Source organism: Brachyistius frenatus, unplaced genomic scaffold (genome assembly GCF_029030835.1).
Source record: "Brachyistius frenatus isolate BFR_SWC_R1_liver_20210118 unplaced genomic scaffold, ASM2903083v1 Contig_67, whole genome shotgun sequence".
NCBI classification, from domain to species: Eukaryota; Metazoa; Chordata; class Actinopteri; family Embiotocidae; genus Brachyistius; species Brachyistius frenatus.
The window spans coordinates 1,362,209-1,379,853 of record NW_027210666.1 but is presented as its reverse complement, the minus strand read 5'-3'; the positions used below and the strand labels follow the sequence as shown (position 1 = coordinate 1,379,853).

The 17,645-nt window shown below is 40.2% G+C and overlaps 2 protein-coding genes across 3 annotated transcripts; both read right to left on the bottom strand.

Moving 5' to 3' along the window:
- Positions 1–621: 621 nt before the first annotated feature.
- LOC138625892 (gap junction delta-2 protein) lies at positions 622–5,980 on the bottom strand. 2 transcript variants are annotated; one of them, XM_069707148.1, is made up of 2 exons: positions 5,528–5,980; positions 622–4,813 (listed from the first exon to the last, which is right to left on the bottom strand). In XM_069707148.1, exons 1-2 carry the CDS (start codon positions 5,596–5,598, stop codon positions 3,970–3,972), a joined length of 915 nt encoding a protein of 304 aa, XP_069563249.1. In that variant the 5' UTR covers positions 5,599–5,980; the 3' UTR covers positions 622–3,969. The 2 variants fall into 2 exon arrangements, with proteins under 2 accessions (XP_069563249.1, XP_069563250.1); XM_069707149.1 differs by having other exon boundaries at positions 5,101–5,979.
- Positions 5,981–7,311: 1,331 nt separating this feature from the next.
- Positions 7,312–11,417, bottom strand: LOC138625891 (actin, alpha cardiac muscle 1). Its single transcript, XM_069707147.1, has 7 exons — positions 11,327–11,417; positions 10,751–10,889; positions 10,130–10,454; positions 9,874–10,035; positions 9,323–9,514; positions 7,715–7,896; positions 7,312–7,640 (listed from the first exon to the last, which is right to left on the bottom strand). The coding sequence occupies exons 2-7, from the start codon at positions 10,877–10,879 to the stop codon at positions 7,497–7,499; spliced, it is 1,134 nt and encodes a 377-aa protein (XP_069563248.1). The 5' UTR covers positions 10,880–10,889; positions 11,327–11,417; the 3' UTR covers positions 7,312–7,496.
- Between the last annotated feature and the right edge of the window lie 6,228 nt (positions 11,418–17,645).

Below are 17,645 nucleotides of genomic sequence, written 5' to 3'. Positions count from 1 at the left end.
TTTTCTTGCCACTGTGAAGAGGCTGCCACGGTTGTTAATAAAGATGCCATTGCCATCACTCATGTCTGCCAGTCTGGGCTTGTCCCTCCAATAAAACACTCTGGTCAGGATATATCACATCTCCAACTCCAAACCACAAAAACAGAATCTTCTTTTTTTTGTCTTTTTCAAAAGGAAACAGCCAAGAGACACTAGTTGAGTGGATTAGCTCAGTGAACCTCAAACTACTCACTCAGTCTTCTCAGCTCTTTTGAACAGACTCAGGCCTGGAGCTACACTGTGGCTAAAAACAAAATGCTATATACTTGTGACTATAATCCTATGAAATTTAATGGTTGATGTGAAATATAGAAAACATTTCTGAATACCAGATGCAGGTGTAATCCCACATCGTCATTTTAACTGGTCGTCTTGAGTACTGTTGAAATGCTACAAATTCCGCTGCTTCAGCCACTTTGAATCTACACCAGTCAGCTGATGTTGTTGAGATTTTCATGCCACACATTCTACTTTTAGTTTTAATACTGTTAGCAAGTGGAGCTGCATGCCTGGTGACCTGAGAATAGCCTTATACCTAAATGAAATTTTACGTCAATCATGAGACCTTTTTTTTTAGTGCTTACATGTCCTGAATATACATGCTGTTACATTTACGGTACGTTCTAGATGATTAGATTGGACTTTATTAATCCCACAGTGGGAAAATTCGGTAGTCACAGCAGCAAAGAAAACCAAAAAGTGCACACGATATGAAAACATTGACAAATACGTATAAGAAATAATAGAATAAATACACACACAGACTACATACACAAAAAACAAATAAAATAAAATAGTGTGTGGTAGTTGTGTGTCATTGTGATGAGTATTTATCTTTATCTATAAAATTCCCCAATTACACAAATAGCAGATACAAGAAAATACATCTTCTATTTGTATGCGTGGGAAATTGTATTCAAAATAACATAACCAATATAAAAAAATTCTTTCAGAATTATTCTTGCACAACACCCCTAGAAATCTGGAGATTATTGACAAATATTAATTTACCTCTCTGACTTTGTTGCAGCATATGATTTATTTTGTATCTTGAATAAAGGTGGAAAGAATTATGATGAAGAGGCTCATATACAAGTTGTTTGTTTATGAGCCAAGTAGCCGCATACCCCATGGTGCACAGCCAGGGAGAAGACCTTTCCTTTCTTTTGTCTGTGACTCACATTAAAGGCGGAAATATGACTCTAGAACTCCCTACCTTCACTCTGAGCACCTGCAATCACATGAAATCGGAGGTGTTCCTGCAGTGTTTTGCCTTGCAGTCTAATAATAGATCACACACAGCCTTGTTGTGTTCTCGTGCAGTCGTCAAGGTGGCTAAGGCCACAGGATAAATGAGCAGGTCCTTGAGATTACCTGATCTCTGTATGCAGTTCATCTACATCGTCTTGGATGTGTAAATTTGCCACAAAGTTATTTGTCATGTATGTGTGTCATAATGGCAGCCCAAAGCTCTCAATGTGGCTGGTAACGTGGCTGCCGTGACCACGAAAAATGCAGACACACGGGTACAGTGTAATCTCTTCTGAGCTCTGCAACACTCACATGATGTTAATGCATGACAGCATGCATAAAATGACATTCAAACATATCCAATAATTTAGCTATTTTGAAACCACAATAAATAAATAATTCAAAGCATCAAAGTGTATGACAATTATCTTTAAACACTGTGTGCTGAATGCAGGAGAAACAACAGCATTTCGTTATATATTTTTCCTGTTTTATTAGCGCCGTTTGCGTCATAATTTGACTTTATTTTGTGAAAATGAATCCATAACATTTTTGCAGTAGGACATTTAATGAGTAATTGAATGCAGAAAAAAGACAGGGAGGCAAACGTGCACAGAGCTGCCAACTGCACTGCATCAGAGTGAAGTTGTCAAACGACTTTTCATTTTTTTCCAAGTTCATGATTTCGGGAGAAATCTCGAGTCCCTGCTGAGCTGGAGATGGATGCACAGGTGCCATTGCTCTTCAACTTCTCCCGGCTTTGCAGAGTCATCCTGGCAGGGGAATCATGAGGAGACTAGCCCTTCCCAGGTGAGCTGCAACGGTCAGCTTCAAATAATTCATTTTAATCTTTATTTCTTTCTCACTCTCCTTCTCTGTCTTCTGTGGTCATACAGTTGAACGCTTTGTCTTTGTTTCTTTTTTTTCTCTCCCCATCTTTTGTTTTCACTCTGACCTTCACGAGGAGCACACAACCCTCCCCTTAGTTCAACCTGCTTCTTTTCTTAAATAAGAGAGGAAAGGATGGGTAGAGCACCAGAAAGGGCAGTTCCTTCAGTGTTCAGAATCATGATCAGCTTTTTGTCATCCTTGCAAAGTGCAAGCAAAGTCACATGTTAAGCTCAAAGTGAAGCTCTGTAAATGCACAGCTCACTATGCGGGGTGAGGCCAGAGTCTGATTTGATGTATATGTGGACTAAAAGTTCCCTTAGGCCGCTTGGTTATGAGCACAAGTATCGATGAGTCTCATGGAAGCAGCATCAGTATTGCAACACATTGCAGAGTGGTGAGATCCTGTACAAGGTGTGTCCTGCAGTATAGGGATTTTTTTTTTTTTTTGTACAGAGTGGGTGTGGCTTACATCTTCACTGCACCAAGGCAAAACTTCCACTTGATATCTGTGTGATAGGTCAGTCAAAATGAGCTCCTAGGACACAAAGTACTGCACCTCACACATTTCTGGTGTACATGAATCCCACTTTTATTTTCCACAGAAAAAAAAGATGTTTTTGTTTTTTTCTGGTCTGTTTCGGTTACATTTAAAACCATTCTATGAAAAACTGTAGCACCAGAGCAGATTTCTATTGCCCATTCTTTGATAAAAACGTCAATTTGTGCTGTTTTTCAGTTTTGATCAGCTTTGATTGGGGAGAGACATTTCTTTCTTGTATATATATATATATTTATATATATATATATATATATAAAAGACTAGCACTTCATTTCTTTTTCCAGTCATTTGCAAAATAAAACAGAGAAAACTGTATATCTTATTTTCTTCATTTAAATCACAACAAATACATTTAAAGCAAATAAAAAAAAATCGGGCGGTATTTAGCATAATCCAAGCAGGGAATCAGCTTTCATGATGATTATTATATATTTATATATTCATATGTATACATATATATTTATATATTATGTTTATATACAAGTATGGCACTTGATTACACAAAAAGCAAGAAAACACTTCACAAATAGAAGCAGTGGGCGCTTTGGTGTGTCATAAATTAAGGAAGTCACAGACGTTAGCGTTTGCAGCAAATTCACCAGATACTGTTTTGCAAGTTAGCTATTAAGCAATGGAATGGTTACATATGTTAAGGTCAATGGTGCAACACAGGCGACAAAAAAAAACATGAATTAAGCTGATGTATTTCAACTACGTCGAACCATTGTCAGTAAGAATTTATATATATATGCATATATAAATCTGGATGGTAGATTTTTTTTTTTTTTTTTTTCATTTGTATGGTGCCATTTCATTAGGTTGGTGCCAAAAAAAAAAAAAATAGGTGGAAAGAAAATGTCTTAAAAACACCGTCAGGTCAGTAGCACATTTGGATAAATTCAGGCTCTCAAGTGTTCACCTCTTAGTGCAATTTTTGCATTTACTCTCTTCAAGTACAGCAGAACAGCCCACAAAGAGTAAATATGTGAACACGTTGACATTGTCTCCATTTAGCATCTTACAGAGTATAAATGTTACTAAAAAGTTGCATCAGTGCAATCATAAATAAGTAAACAAACGTGTAATCCACGCTTGCCATGAAGTCCAAGAAATCAAAAGAAATCTGCCCACTCTTTAAGTCATGACACGAATTAGGCGTGCGGAGCTGTCCATCATGTCCATCATGGTTTTTACATGTTTTTTTTCCCCCCTCCTTTCCTCCCCATGTGTTACACATAAGCAGAGTCACTGGACTGAGTGCGGCCAAAATTAGGCACACTCATCCTCGGCAAGTCCTTATTTCTGATTTCATAAATCGACTTCCGCCGAGCCTGCACACCTCGCACGGCCGTCTTGATTTTCCTCCAGCCCAAATGATTGAGTTCAGCCAGGTTCAACACCACACAAAACCCACTGACGGCGAACATGAAGACCAGGAACACTGTTTTCTCCGTGGGTCTGGAGACGTAGCACTCGACATCTTTTATGCAGGGGTAGCGATCACATTCGTACACCGACGGGACGTTGAATCCGTACAAGAAATACTGACCCACCAAAAAGCCTATTTCCAGCGCGTTTCTGAAAACCACCTGGATGATGTAAAACCTGGAGATGCCCTCCTGTCGCCTCATTTTGGACTTTGTAGTTCTCATGGCCGAATTAGGGATCTCTTTGACTTCTAAACAGTCCGGCTCGGCTTCTTTGGTGGAGTTCTCCGTGTTCTGAAGTACTCCATTAACAATGGTGTTCTTTATCTTTTTGCTCTCGTCTCGCTTCAGTGAATCTTGATCCTTATCTAGTGTCAGATAGACTGTTGAGTAGCGCCGCTCCTTCTGCTTGGCCGACTGATGCACCGAGTATGTGATAAAACAAAGACTCGGAGTGCACACCATGATGATTTGAAAAACCCAATATCTAATGTGTGAAATGGGAAATGCCTTGTCGTAGCATGCCTGGTTGCAGCCCGGTTGTAAGGTGTTACAAACAAACATGGTCTGCTCGTCATCATAGACAGTCTCTCCAACTATTGCTACGATTAGAATCCGGAAGATGACCACCACTGTTAGTAGGATCCTAAAAAGCAAGCAAACAAACAAACAAACAATGTGAAAATAAGTGTAAATATACGTGTTTACTGTAAGTGTGGTTGAGTTGTGCGCTGCCTCGGTGGCTGAAGCGCTTAGAGCCCAATTCTGATGTGTGGATTTGGGGAACTGTCCAGTGCTGAAAAACAGGACGCTCTTGGATATGTTGTGCGTTTCTTACAATGTTCTTTTTATGTATATGTCAGTACGTGTACAGCTTGTATTTTGTGTTTTATGGTAATGACATGTAAGCAATCGGCGTTGCTTGGACTGTACCTGTGTGAGCCTTGTTAATGGAAAGAGGTGAAAACGCCGACTCTCGCTCAATCTTTCTGCCACCCCTGAGTGCACAACCACCACTCAAACTCACCAACAAACATCAAATGGATAAGTGGATGGATGAATACATGAAACGACACATGAATTTTTGTTTAGGCTGTTTGACTTTGCAGCACCATCCCAGGTTCTGGAAAGACAGCTGTCAACTGATTTACTTAGCTGTCTCGTTTTGAAGGAGGACAAAAAAGGAAATCTGTGAAACAAGACAGAAAAATCCACAACACAGACACGGAGGACTGGGCACCATGCTACAGAAGATCCTGGAGTCACAACACAGAAACGGGGGACTGGGAACCATGCTAAAGACGATCCTGGAGGCTGCTGCGTTTCTTCGGTTGTTCTTGGTTTTTGCTGATCATCTTACCTTCCTATCATAGTAGAGTGCTGCTGGACAGCAGCCTCCAGGAGCCTCTCTAGTATAGTCCATTCCCCCATTTCTGAGCATCCGGAGAAGACGAAAGCACAACGGCACTGTGTTCAAATCCCTCCCCAAAAAAAGGCGTTTATTTCCCGTCTGGCTTCTCAGTGTCTTGCGTTGTTGTCAGTTTCCAAAGCGTCCGATTTTAGCTTAAAAAATGCATCCGTCACGGGATGCTGCTACCGTCCCCGTTTCTCACTGCCTCTCTGCGCGCTGTCTGGTTGGTTATGCGCTGGGCGCGCAGCCCCAGTAAGCGTCCTGCTGTGTGTGCCGAGCGCTCCCACAACGTTGCCACACTTTTCCTTGTCATGAGAGTCTGAGGGCTGATTACTATAAGCCCTCCTATTTTCGATCTTCAGATCAGGTTGATGGGCTGCGCGCTGCGTCTGGATGGAGGGAGGTTGGATTTAATGTCTTGCCAGCGTTAATCCGCCTTTAAGTAGTCTCCCCCCTCCCATGCGTCACATACGCAAAGACAGGTTGGTGGAGCGCAGCCAGGAGTACCCGGGCTTCTGATTTCCAATATTTTAGTTTTGTATATAGCTTGCGCCATGCAGTGGATACAACTGTAGTCTATTGTGTCCACAAGGTTACAGCCTATATAGTACCAGGAGTTTATGCATTTTTGGATGGGTGTTACCCCATGGGAATCAAACACCTAACAACACAGTGCTGCTCCATAGTCAACAAACGGAACAACAGTACTACATGTGCACCATATAACAGCATCTATTGTTCCGGTACAGGGCTTATGGATGCACTGGGAACACGGGTCAAGGTGACTTTCCTGTGTTTTAAATAACCAGTGATGCACAGAGAATATAATACTGTAGCTTATATTCTGCATAGTTCATCATCTTAGCAAAACCTATTGTTCCAGCTTCATCCGGAATCATACTGCCAACAGCTTTTTAAAATGGACCCAATACTGCTTTCCTGGAGCAGACAGCCTCGCATGCCCGGAGGGATCCCTCCCCGTGTCGCAGGCTGCTGGCCCGGATGGTTGAGCTGTTGTTTCCACCTCGGGCATAGATGACGGTCTGGATACAGTGACAGAGTGAAAGTACCATCCGAGTTGCTAATCGCTTTACAAGGCAGCCTGCTTGCCTGCCTGACTGCCTGACTGTCTGCCTCTCTCAGTCCTTGTGGAAGTTTAAAAATAAAAGCGAAATATGTGACCCCGCCCTGTATGCTGCTCTGACATTTCAATTTATGGCGCGGAATTGTATGTACACTAGAATGTTAGATTATTATACCATGTTAAGTCGTAGTTATTAATGTGGTTAACTTTTTAAACCAGACTGTATGGCTTCATTATGAATCCAAAGCGCATATGTATACACTAAAAAAAAAAATGGTTTAAATAAATGTTATCCCTCAATCAATGAGTTTAATCATATGGTGCTCTTACTAAATAAATATGTGATCATGAACTTATCACTTCACAGGCTAATGTATCGATTATTATCATTACTCTCCTTGCCCAATCAAGGAAGCCAAGCTAACTGGTCACGTGAAAGGAGTGTTTTCACTCAATTAAACTTTGTGGGGTTAATTTCTCATGAGGTGGCTTATCCTCTAGCTCACGGTAATCTTTTCTAATTCAAATCTTTAATAACCTTTACTCATCCATCACGTAATGAAAGGGCAGAGCTTTGCTGCTTTCCAGAGACTGAGAGGGAATGAAGAAGGAAGGCAGGAAGGTCGTAAGAAAGGTGGGAGGACAGAAAGAGGCTCGGCATTTGTTTATTTATAAACCTATACATATCCACATATAAATTGCACTTGTGTAAAAACAAAGAATTTGACAACAACACTTGAATTGCTGCTTTTGAGCCATGGCTTCAGTTGTTGTCACAGACAGGAGGAGGTAACGGAGGGTGAAGACAATGAGGAAGAGGGCAGAGTTTGGCGCTTAGAAACACTTCCTGTGGACGATGGAGGGTCCAGCCTCATCATACTCCTGCTTGCTGATCCACATCTGCTGAAAGGTGGATAGAGAGGCGAGGATGGAGCCACCTATCCATACGGAGTACTTCCTCTCAGGGGGGGCGATAATCTAAACACAAACACATGGTTAATCAGGGAAATTAGGAAACCGCTATTGTAATATTTAACAGTGAGTCAAGTTACTTTAATCTTCATGGTGCTGGGGGCCAGTGCTGTGATCTCCTTCTGCATGCGGTCAGCGATACCAGGGTACATGGTGGTGCCGCCGGACAGGACGTTGTTGGCGTAAAGGTCCTTACGGATGTCGATGTCACATTTCATGATGCTGTTGTATGTGGTTTCGTGAATGCCAGCAGATTCCATTCCTGTGCAAACACGGTGGACAATTTAGTGAGTTTTACCTCCCACAGCACATCTGACACGGTCGTCAGCTGTCGTAACAGGTGCTGAAACGGACAGCTCCTCCAACAGCTGTGCAATGTGCAGCAAATGTGAACTCTAAGCCCCTGCTTTAGATTAATCACGTCTATTTATCGGCCATGATGCGGTCAATCTGAGGTGAATAAACTGCGACCTCCAGTTGGTCGTCATAATTAGTCAATAATATGAGCAATAAACACATCTGTGTTTAGAAAACCATTCATTCAAAGGTTTGCCCTGATACTATTCTATAAATAGGCCTAAAATTGAAGTCAGATTTACAAGCAAGAGGCAGTTATTCAGACCCTCCACACATATTTCAGTTTTCTATTTAAAAAGTAAAATGACCTTGTTTAGAAATTCTTAAAATGACACTCCTCGCTCATTGAAAAATTCATTATCTTTGAATTTGCATATATTTTTCATATCAAAAGTTTTATTGCATGGATGCAGGATGCCTCACTGAAATTCTATTCTCAGTGTTTGTGCAATGCAGGCTTCAGAAATTCATCTCACACTTGTGTAAGTTGCTTATTGGGCCATGACTGGCTCCAAATTAGTTGTGTTGCAACAAATCCTCCTTACAGGTAGTTTCAGTGAGCTCATGAGCTTCCCACTTTCAGCAGAAGAATGTACAGTGAAGCATAACAAATGACCCAAACACATTTTTGAGTGGAGGGCGGCTGTAAATGAAAGTAATTAGTCACAATAGATATACTCTCTTTCAAGTAAAGATTCCTCCTTCAAACTCTTACTTAAGCACAGACGTGTTATCAGCTCACAGCCCCACTTCTGATACCAAAAGGGAAAACATGTATTATGCAAAGTGTCTTCTTTGAAACAATCTCATTATATATAACCCGATTAATTACTGATGCAATAATGTGAAAACAGCATTTAAATAATTGTTGTGGATGTAAAGCTACCATGTAGTTTAATCAAAAACAGTACACCATATCTTACATGCTGATAACATATTTGCATGTTAATCCTTGTGACTAACTAAAGCCGTCATATAGAATTAAAGGCTGCAGAATTTGCTGTTGAATTGTAGTGAGTCTGAGCTGTGACGTATACGAGAATACTTGAAGTACCTCAAACCTGTTCATATTATTAGAGTAAATGTACTTAGTTACTTATACTCTATAATGTACTCTGACAAGGGATATTCGATTCGGTTTTTAAAGTTAAGATGTAGAACATGATTACTTCCCCCAAAACTTGATTTAAATATAACATTTTAAAACTACAGGCTCATTTCAATACTTAAATGATGAGACTTACAGTTAAATCACGGTCTTCAGTGTGACATTGGGACAATCTCATTGCAACTAAATTAGTGCTTGGATGTCTGCGCTCGCCTTTACGCACCGATGAATGAGGGCTGGAAGACGGTCTCTGGGCAGCGGAAACGCTCATTGCCGATGGTGATGACCTGACCGTCGGGCAACTCGTAGCTCTTCTCCAGGGAGGAGGACGAGGCGGCGGTGGCCATCTCATTCTCAAAGTCCAGAGCGACGTAGCACAACTTCTCCTTGATATCACGTACGATCTCACGCTCAGCTGAAAGGAATCAGACACGGATATTTTTAAAGTTAGTGATATCTAACACCCTCGTAAAATATAGTATGTTGAGATTATGAAAAGTTTTTCTCCCACTGGTTTGAAGTTTATTTCCATTTTATAATAAAGTGTAAGAAAGTTTACAGGAGGGCAAGTTGTTATAATCTTTTTCTGCTAAGAAATGGTTGCCTCATTGTTATTAAATATATCAGTTATTCTGCTTTCCCCCCCAAAAAAAATGTGTTCGGGGTTGAAATGGAAGAATGTGCAGCACATTGCAGTATTAAAAGAATGATGATTTAATATGTTATGATCCACCCGAGTTTGTCAGAGGTTTGTGATTATGAGTTCGCACTCACCGGTTGTGACAAAAGAATATCCACGCTCAGTCAGGATCTTCATGAGGTAATCTGTGAGGTCACGGCCGGCTAAATCCAGACGCATGATAGCGTGTGGAAGAGCGTAACCTTCATAGATGGGCACATTGTGGGTCACACCGTCACCGGAGTCCAGGACAATACCTGGAGGCCCCAATGAATATGTGAACATTTCATTTATTTATCTGCTCACTGGAAGAATAGGTTATCTAACGCACACCTGGGGACTCGGTCTTACCTGTGGTACGCCCAGATGCATACAGGGACAACACAGCCTGGATGGCCACATACATAGCAGGGACGTTAAAAGTCTCAAACATGATTTGGGTCATCTTCTCTCTGTTGGCCTTTGGGTTGAGGGGGGCCTCTGTCAGCAGGGTGGGGTGCTCCTCTGGGGCCACGCGCAGCTCGTTGTAAAAGGTGTGGTGCCAGATCTTCTCCATGTCGTCCCAGTTGGTGATGATGCCGTGCTCGATGGGGTACTTCAGGGTCAGGATGCCTCTTTTGCTCTGGGCCTCATCTCCAACGTAGGAGTCCTTCTGACCCATACCAACCATGACGCCCTGAGAACAGCAAGGATCAGGAATCAGTGATTTGGGGGGAGGGGGGTTGGCGGACTGTTACTGATCAGCAACAGAACTATCACTATATGCAGGATTCAACTGAGTTTTCAGAAGAAGAAGAAAAAAAAAAAACGCGGACGGTCCGTTTTACTCAGTTACATTTTGTGCGCAGTATTGCGCGGATGAGCTGGCCCTCACACCGAGCAACACAGTTCCTGTGGGATGTCAACATTTTAAAACGATATTCCACTCGTCCTCACCGCACCTCTGTTGTGTTTACGAATAGTGTATTTTACCTGGTGACGGGGGCGACCAACGATGGAGGGAAACACTGCGCGAGGTGCGTCATCGCCGGCGAACCCAGCCTTCACCAGGCCGGAGCCGTTATCACACACCAGGGCGGTTGTCTCTTCGTCGTCGCACATGATGTCAGCTCTGCAACACACAGACGTGCACGGTTAGAAGTCCAGTCAAGAAATTCCCTGTTTGTTTGGATTGAAGTGATCGCCTTTCTTTTCATAGACAGGCGGCACACACACACACACACACACACACACACACACGGTCGTTTTTGGTGGACAAGCAACCCTGTAATTAGCGGTTCGGATTAGTAGCCTATTTTCTTTTTTTGGGAAACATTGAGAAAGTTCATTTGGTTAGTATCAGCATCAGATATAATCCAACAGAAGAAAAAAAAAATGAAAAGAAGCCGATGGCCCACGGGTCGATGATCGGGATCTGTTAGATGATGACTTTTGGTTAGTCAAAGTCGCAAGTCACCGCCATTTATCTTAAAATCCCGTATCCATCCTATGTAATAAATCCACTGTGGTACTCAGTCCTGCTGCGGTCAGCCCTGTGGGTGTACTCACCAGATCAGCACCAGTGTGTGAACCGGAGGTGTCGAAATGTTACGTCGGGCCATTTTATACTCCGACAAGTGTTCGTGAGAGGAGGCCAAGCAGTGCGACCCCTTCTCCATATTTGGTAGCCTATTGCCCCATTGACAACAGCCACTCCATGAAGGGCATGACAAGGAGAGTGAAATCCCGAGCTGACATCTGTGGCAGCCGAGAGACAATGACAGGCTTCCCTTTGATCTTTTACCTCCGGCATGATCACTGTTTTATTACTGAAAAACCTCACCGTGTATGTCTCCTCACACATTTCACATTTGATCTAACGTCAGTGTAATATTCCTGGAATATTAGTATTTAAACCGAGACAAACTAAATACAACTTTCCAATTGAAGGACACAGGGGCAAAATAGATTCAAACCTGAGAAACGCATTCCTTCTTTTTAACACTTTAATCTTAAGGACCTTTTGGGATCACAACACGTCTTGGGCTATTCTTATAAAACTTGTATTTGTTTCTGAATATCCAAACATAGCTGACTTGTTAGTAAATATCCATCGTATTTATTTGTTGTGTGGACAGGCAGGACACATCTAGGTCGACAAATGGAACCACTTGTGCCACTCAGCTAGTGTCAGCAGCTGTTTGACTTATTAAAAGCCCACATTTCAAATTCCTTAGGCCATGCAGCAGACAAAACATCCCCACTGGAGTGCAATGTGAGTGAGCTCCCCCATTCAGAACAGTTTTATTAGATTTTATGATAAGTGTGCACATATATTTAGCATGCTAGACTCACCTTTAAGGCAAATTAATTTTTGCAGATGCCTTCATAGATTTAATTTGCATAAAATCAATAGATTTCCATAATTTGAATGGGCGGCTTGGATGTTATTGATGTGGTGGGCAGGCAACATGCTGTGCATCCACATGTGAAAAATTCTGAAATTACTGTAATTCATAGTCAGGTCCCCTTTTCTTGGTTTTGCATTTCAATTCAGTGTGTTCAGCAATTTTTTTTTTTTACAGTTTTCAAACAGAGAGAAATACTTAGCCGAGGTCAATATCAAAGGTTATTGTAGTACATTCGGGTTATTCTACTTTGCATATTTCTCTTCCTGTGTCTCAACACAAAATAGTACCTCAAACACCAGCTGCTGGTCTAATAATTACCTTTCTATGTAATGAAACTCAAAGTACTATATTCTTTCTAAATAGAAACTTTGCAGATAAATCAAAAGTAATGCTGATACTGCTGTATTTATTGTTCCCAACATCAAAACAATAAGGAAAAAGGAACATCTCATGTTGTGACGTATGCCATATTCTTTCCTTATTCCTGCACTGAGGAAAGAACAAGACATATGAAATGACATTGCCGTTTTACTTGAAACAGACAAAGGCCAAGCTCTGAAGGCTGTAGAATAACATTGGCTAAGAGCAGTGGATGGTCCCACCACAAGGAGGACAAGACAAAAGGGCACAGCAAGCCATGAATCATATGCTGCTGTCACCCGACCCCGAGCCATAACCCTTCACTGTGTGACTCTTTGTTTTGGTCTTATGTAATGAATGGTAGGCTGTGGTCTGCTTTAAGCATCCTTTTGCCCCAGTATTCAAATAGTCACTAAAAATGTTGACCATAGCTTTGTTAAGTCTGTCTAAGGAAAATAGTGCTGTCAAGAAGAGGGAAAGGTGGACAACATCTTTCTACCCGAGTTTGCTCTTGTGGCAAAATATTAAATAGTTTGAAAATGGCACGCCAGTGTTTCCTGCTGTTCTTTTTTTTTTTTACTGTATGTGCTGGTAATGTAACTGGCAGGACAGGGACTCAGGATATGTATTGTGCAATGGTACTGGTAACTGTGAACTATTTGTTTTGCTTGTTCTCCGAGCGTCCGTGGGTGTGAAAGGCTCATGCCAGTGCCTGGATTAGACAGGGAGACACTTGGAGGCTGCTCGAATAGTCCTGTAGTGTGACTTTCACTTTAGCGCTTGCTATTGAGATTAAATCATTGTGGCACGATCATTCTCCTCCTACTCACAACCCCTCTGGAGATCGGCCTCATTACTCAGCAGTAGAGATGAGATAATAAGGACAAAACTGTCCAGAACAAAAAACATATTGATTTTCGATGGGCATTTCACATCATAAACAGTGTACAAACCCTTTTAAAGAACCCTGAGGGGAAGTCATTTGCTTGATGCAGGCAAGGTTTTGCACCTAACTCAATAAGGTGCAGATATATTGGAATGTCCCTGTGCAGGATTGTAGCATTTGATCTGTTCATCAAAAACTCGCTCAATACAAATGGTCTGAAAGGACTTTGTTCTTTGCAACATGTCGCATTCATGTATGTTGAGTGTCAGGGGCCATTTAAAGGTCACAGCAGAAAGAAGACGTGAAACATATTGCTCAGTGAAAATTGGGTGTCCTCGTTCTGGCCCGTGCTCTGAATGCTGAGTGACAAGCTGTTGGCTTATGTTAAACTCTTCTACTGGATACCTCAAAGGAGCACAGGGCCTAGATCACTGTCACTATGGCTAAAGTTCTTCTGCAAACATTTGCTCTTTCATTATCACTGACGCTTTGGACAGTAAGTCGCACTTTCCTAAAATGCATAGTTTAAATTTTTTTTTGTATATACTTTATGAGCATCTGTTACATAATACGCTCGCAGGCAACTCATGTTAGGCCTACACTGAAAAGACTCTTGGAAAATAAGTTCTGATTTTGGAAAAGAGAGTTACAGATTCATTAGCTGCTATAAGCCAAAATAAAAGTTCATGTTCTTTATGTAACTGCAATATGATGAAATCAATTCAAATAAAATGCAATAGCACACATATTCAAGTGTACCAAGCTGTCAGATTTTGAAAGAAAATATGACATATATTATGAATTATTATATTCTTTTATTAGTTGTTTAGTCTAAAGAATATCATAAAAAGGTGACAAACGCTAATCACAACTTCTCACTGCTGTAATTGATGTCTTAAAATTGTTTTTTTTTCTGACAAAATATTACATTTTACAGTTATACAAAAATGTCACATTTGAGAGCCTGAGAAAGTATTTGCATAATGACTAAAAATTAATTAGTTTGTAAAAGTATTAATGATTAATTCAACTCACTAATCAACTTAATCAACTACTTGTATCGGCTCTAAAAAAAAAAAAAAAAAAAGGTGCAGGGATTCACTGTATTTAATAAACCTTCGCCAAACAAAATTTTGCTCGAATCTAATTATTCATACTTTTCATATATTATCTATTAAGTTACTCTGCGTTTAAAGCTCTATTTTATTGATCTTAGTCTGATGAGTTGACCACTATGATACATTTTATTAAATGGGAAAATAGGTCCAAACATACTGTATAGGCTCATTATGTTCAGACAAAATTTAAAAAAATGACATAACCTCAGTGTCCTTAGTGGTACCCAACACTCACTTTATTAAACCGTAATTGAAACTGTGACCTTCTTTCAACCTCAACCCTCTGTGAAAACAAAAACAAAAAAACTCTCTAAAATCCCTCATTAGGAAACTAGAAACCAGGATTGGTTTCCTGGGCTTCCTCTTGTGGACTGGAGAAGTGGCCCACTTTGAGGCCTGGCAAACGGACATTTCCTCATATAGCCATTTAACAGTGTAGCCACTTCACCTTGTGTGTTTGTGTGTGCATGCATGCACGTGCGTGTATCTGAGGGTGAAATTACAGAGCAGTATGTGGTTAATTGAATGGGGAGGCCTATACTTATCCTCTCTCTCTCTGCCTCCCAGGTCCTCTTGCAGCCAGTAGTAGCAGGCTTTTTCCACAGCCAGTCTCAGACCCCAATGAAAAATTCACCAGCTTGCCCCTCTCTCTCTCTCTCTCTCTCTCTCTCTCTCTCTCTCTCTCTCTCTCTCTCTCTCTCTCTCTCTCTCTCTCTCTCTCTTAGTCTCTCACTGGTAGCTTGGCATCAAGGCCTATTGCCTCCTGTATCCTCTGCCAAAACTTCTGGGAGGAAAAACAGACAAAGTTGAATTAAAATCAGGCAATTTTTTTTGGCAAGTGTCTTCTCTCCTCCGAGAGCAGAACTGGGCAGACAAAAAAGCAATCTAACTAGGTCTCATCTTGCACACATAAATACTGCAATAGGCATTTGGGCGTTGGCCACCTCATTTTTAAAAGACATTCGTCTCAGATTATAGCCTGCGTTTAAGAAAATGGCTGAGGTTTTGTCACATGTTTGTGTCACTCAACAGTGAGGGGTAGAAAATGAGGATAAAAGCAGTTTCAGATTGAAAATGAAATATTCATGAATCGAATTTGAATAAGCTGCAACATACACAGCCACACAGATTTGTAGGTAGGCTGTTCAGCAAGAGTATTTTGGTAAGTATTTATAGGGGTTCCTAAGAATTGAATACAGAGCTATTTTGGTGGCAGCTGAGAATGCATGATGTCAGTCAAAACTGACTGATAGGAAAGAGTTTTTTTGGGTAAAGTGCAGCTCGCCTTGAAGAAGTTCAGCTAAACAGGCTTTTGCATTATGATAGTCCTGCATATATTCAAACTGTTTAATTGAGCCTCTACAGCAAAACCGTATTAGTAATTCTAACATGTTGCTTGTGTTGCAAAATGCATCCACCCTGTTGGCTTCAGGGATGAAAGTAAATGTGCTCCTGCCTTAAAAGAAAAGCCATCCCTCAGGGATGTAAAAAGGATTGCTTAAAGGATTGCACAGTAAATTGTACAATTGTACACTAATGTGCAAATCGCTTGCTGCTCTATTTCATGACCCTGTCAAAAATGTAAGGAAAAGGATGAAAAAAAAGTTGTATGCAAAACCGTTGTTCAAAATAAGAAAAATAAATTCATCCTAAAGCATGTCGTCAAATGAGGCGTAAAAAAAACGTAAGTCATACTATAGCATGTCGTCTATAATATGATCAAAAAGTCATACTACAGCATGTCGTCCGAAAAGTAATCAAAAAGTCATACTATAGCATATCGTTCAAAATGTGACATAAAAGTCATACTGTAGCATGTTGTCCGAAGTATGACAAAAAAGTCATACTTATAGCATATCATCTATAATGTGATCAAAAAGTCATACTATAGCATGTCGTCCGAAAAGTAATCAAATAGTCATACTATAGCATGTTGTCTGAAATATGGTGAAAAAGTCATACTATAGCATGTTGTCTGAAATATGTTGAAAAAGTCACACTATAGCATGTCGCCCAAAATGTGATAACAAAGTCACACTATAGCATGTCGTCTGAAAAGTGATAAAAAATAATCATACTATAGCATGTAGTCCTAAATATGATCAAAAAGTCATACTATAGCATGTCGTCCTAAATATGATCAAAAAGTCATACTATAGCATGTCGTCCAAAATATGATAAAAAAGTCATACTATAGCATGTCGTCCAAAATATGATGAAAAAGTCATACTATAGCATGTCGTCCAAAATATGATGAAAAAGTCATACTATAGCATGTCGTCTAAAATATGATCAAAAAGTCATACTATAGCATGTCGTCCAAAATATGATAAAAAAGTCATACTATAGCATGTCGTCTAAAATATGATAAAAAAGTCATACTATAGCATGTCGTCCAAAATATGATCAAAAAGTCATACTATAGCATGTCGTCCAAAATATGATAAAAAAGTCATACTATAGCATGTCGTCCAAAATATGATCAAAAAGTCATACTATAGCATGTCGTCCAAAATATGATGAAAAAGTCATACTATAGCATGTCGTCTAAAATATGATCAAAAGTCATACTATAGCATGTCGTCCAAAATATGATCAAAAAGTCATACTATAGCATGTCGTCCAAAATATGATGAAAAAGTCATACTATAGCATGTCGTCCAAAATATGATGAAAAAGTCATACTATAGCATGTCGTCCAAAATATGATGAAAAAGTCATACTATAGCATGTCGTCCAAAATATGATCAAAAAGTCATACTATAGCATGTCGTCCAAAATATGATGAAAAAGTCATACTATAGCATGTCGTCCAAAATATGATCAAAAAGTCATACTATATAGCATGTCGTCCAAAATATGATAAAAAAAGTCATACTATAGCATGTCGTCCAAAATATGATGAAAAAGTCATACTATAGCATGTCGTCCAAAATATGATCAAAAAGTCATACTATAGCATGTCGTCCAAAATATGATGAAAAAGTCATACTATAGCATGTCGTCCAAAATATGATGAAAAAGTCATACTATAGCATGTCGTCCAAAATATGATAAAAAAGTCATACTATAGCATGTCGTCCAAAATATGATGAAAAAGTCATACTATAGCA

Coding starts and splice junctions, on each gene's coding strand:
- LOC138625891 (XM_069707147.1), bottom strand. CDS start 10,879: ATGTGCGACGACGAAGAGACAACCGCCCTGGTGTGTGATAACGGCTCC. Junction 7,897..9,322: donor CTTCCAGCCCTCATTCATCG/GTGCGTAAAGGC, acceptor GTGTTTGCACAG/GAATGGAATCTGCTGGCATT. Junction 7,641..7,714: donor CCAGCACCATGAAGATTAAA/GTAACTTGACTC, acceptor GTTTGTGTTTAG/ATTATCGCCCCCCCTGAGAG.
- LOC138625892 (XM_069707148.1), bottom strand. CDS start 5,598: ATGGGGGAATGGACTATACTAGAGAGGCTCCTGGAGGCTGCTGTCCAG. Junction 4,814..5,527: donor CACTCTACTATGATAGGAAG/GTAAGATGATCA, acceptor CTTGCTTTTTAG/GATCCTACTAACAGTGGTGG.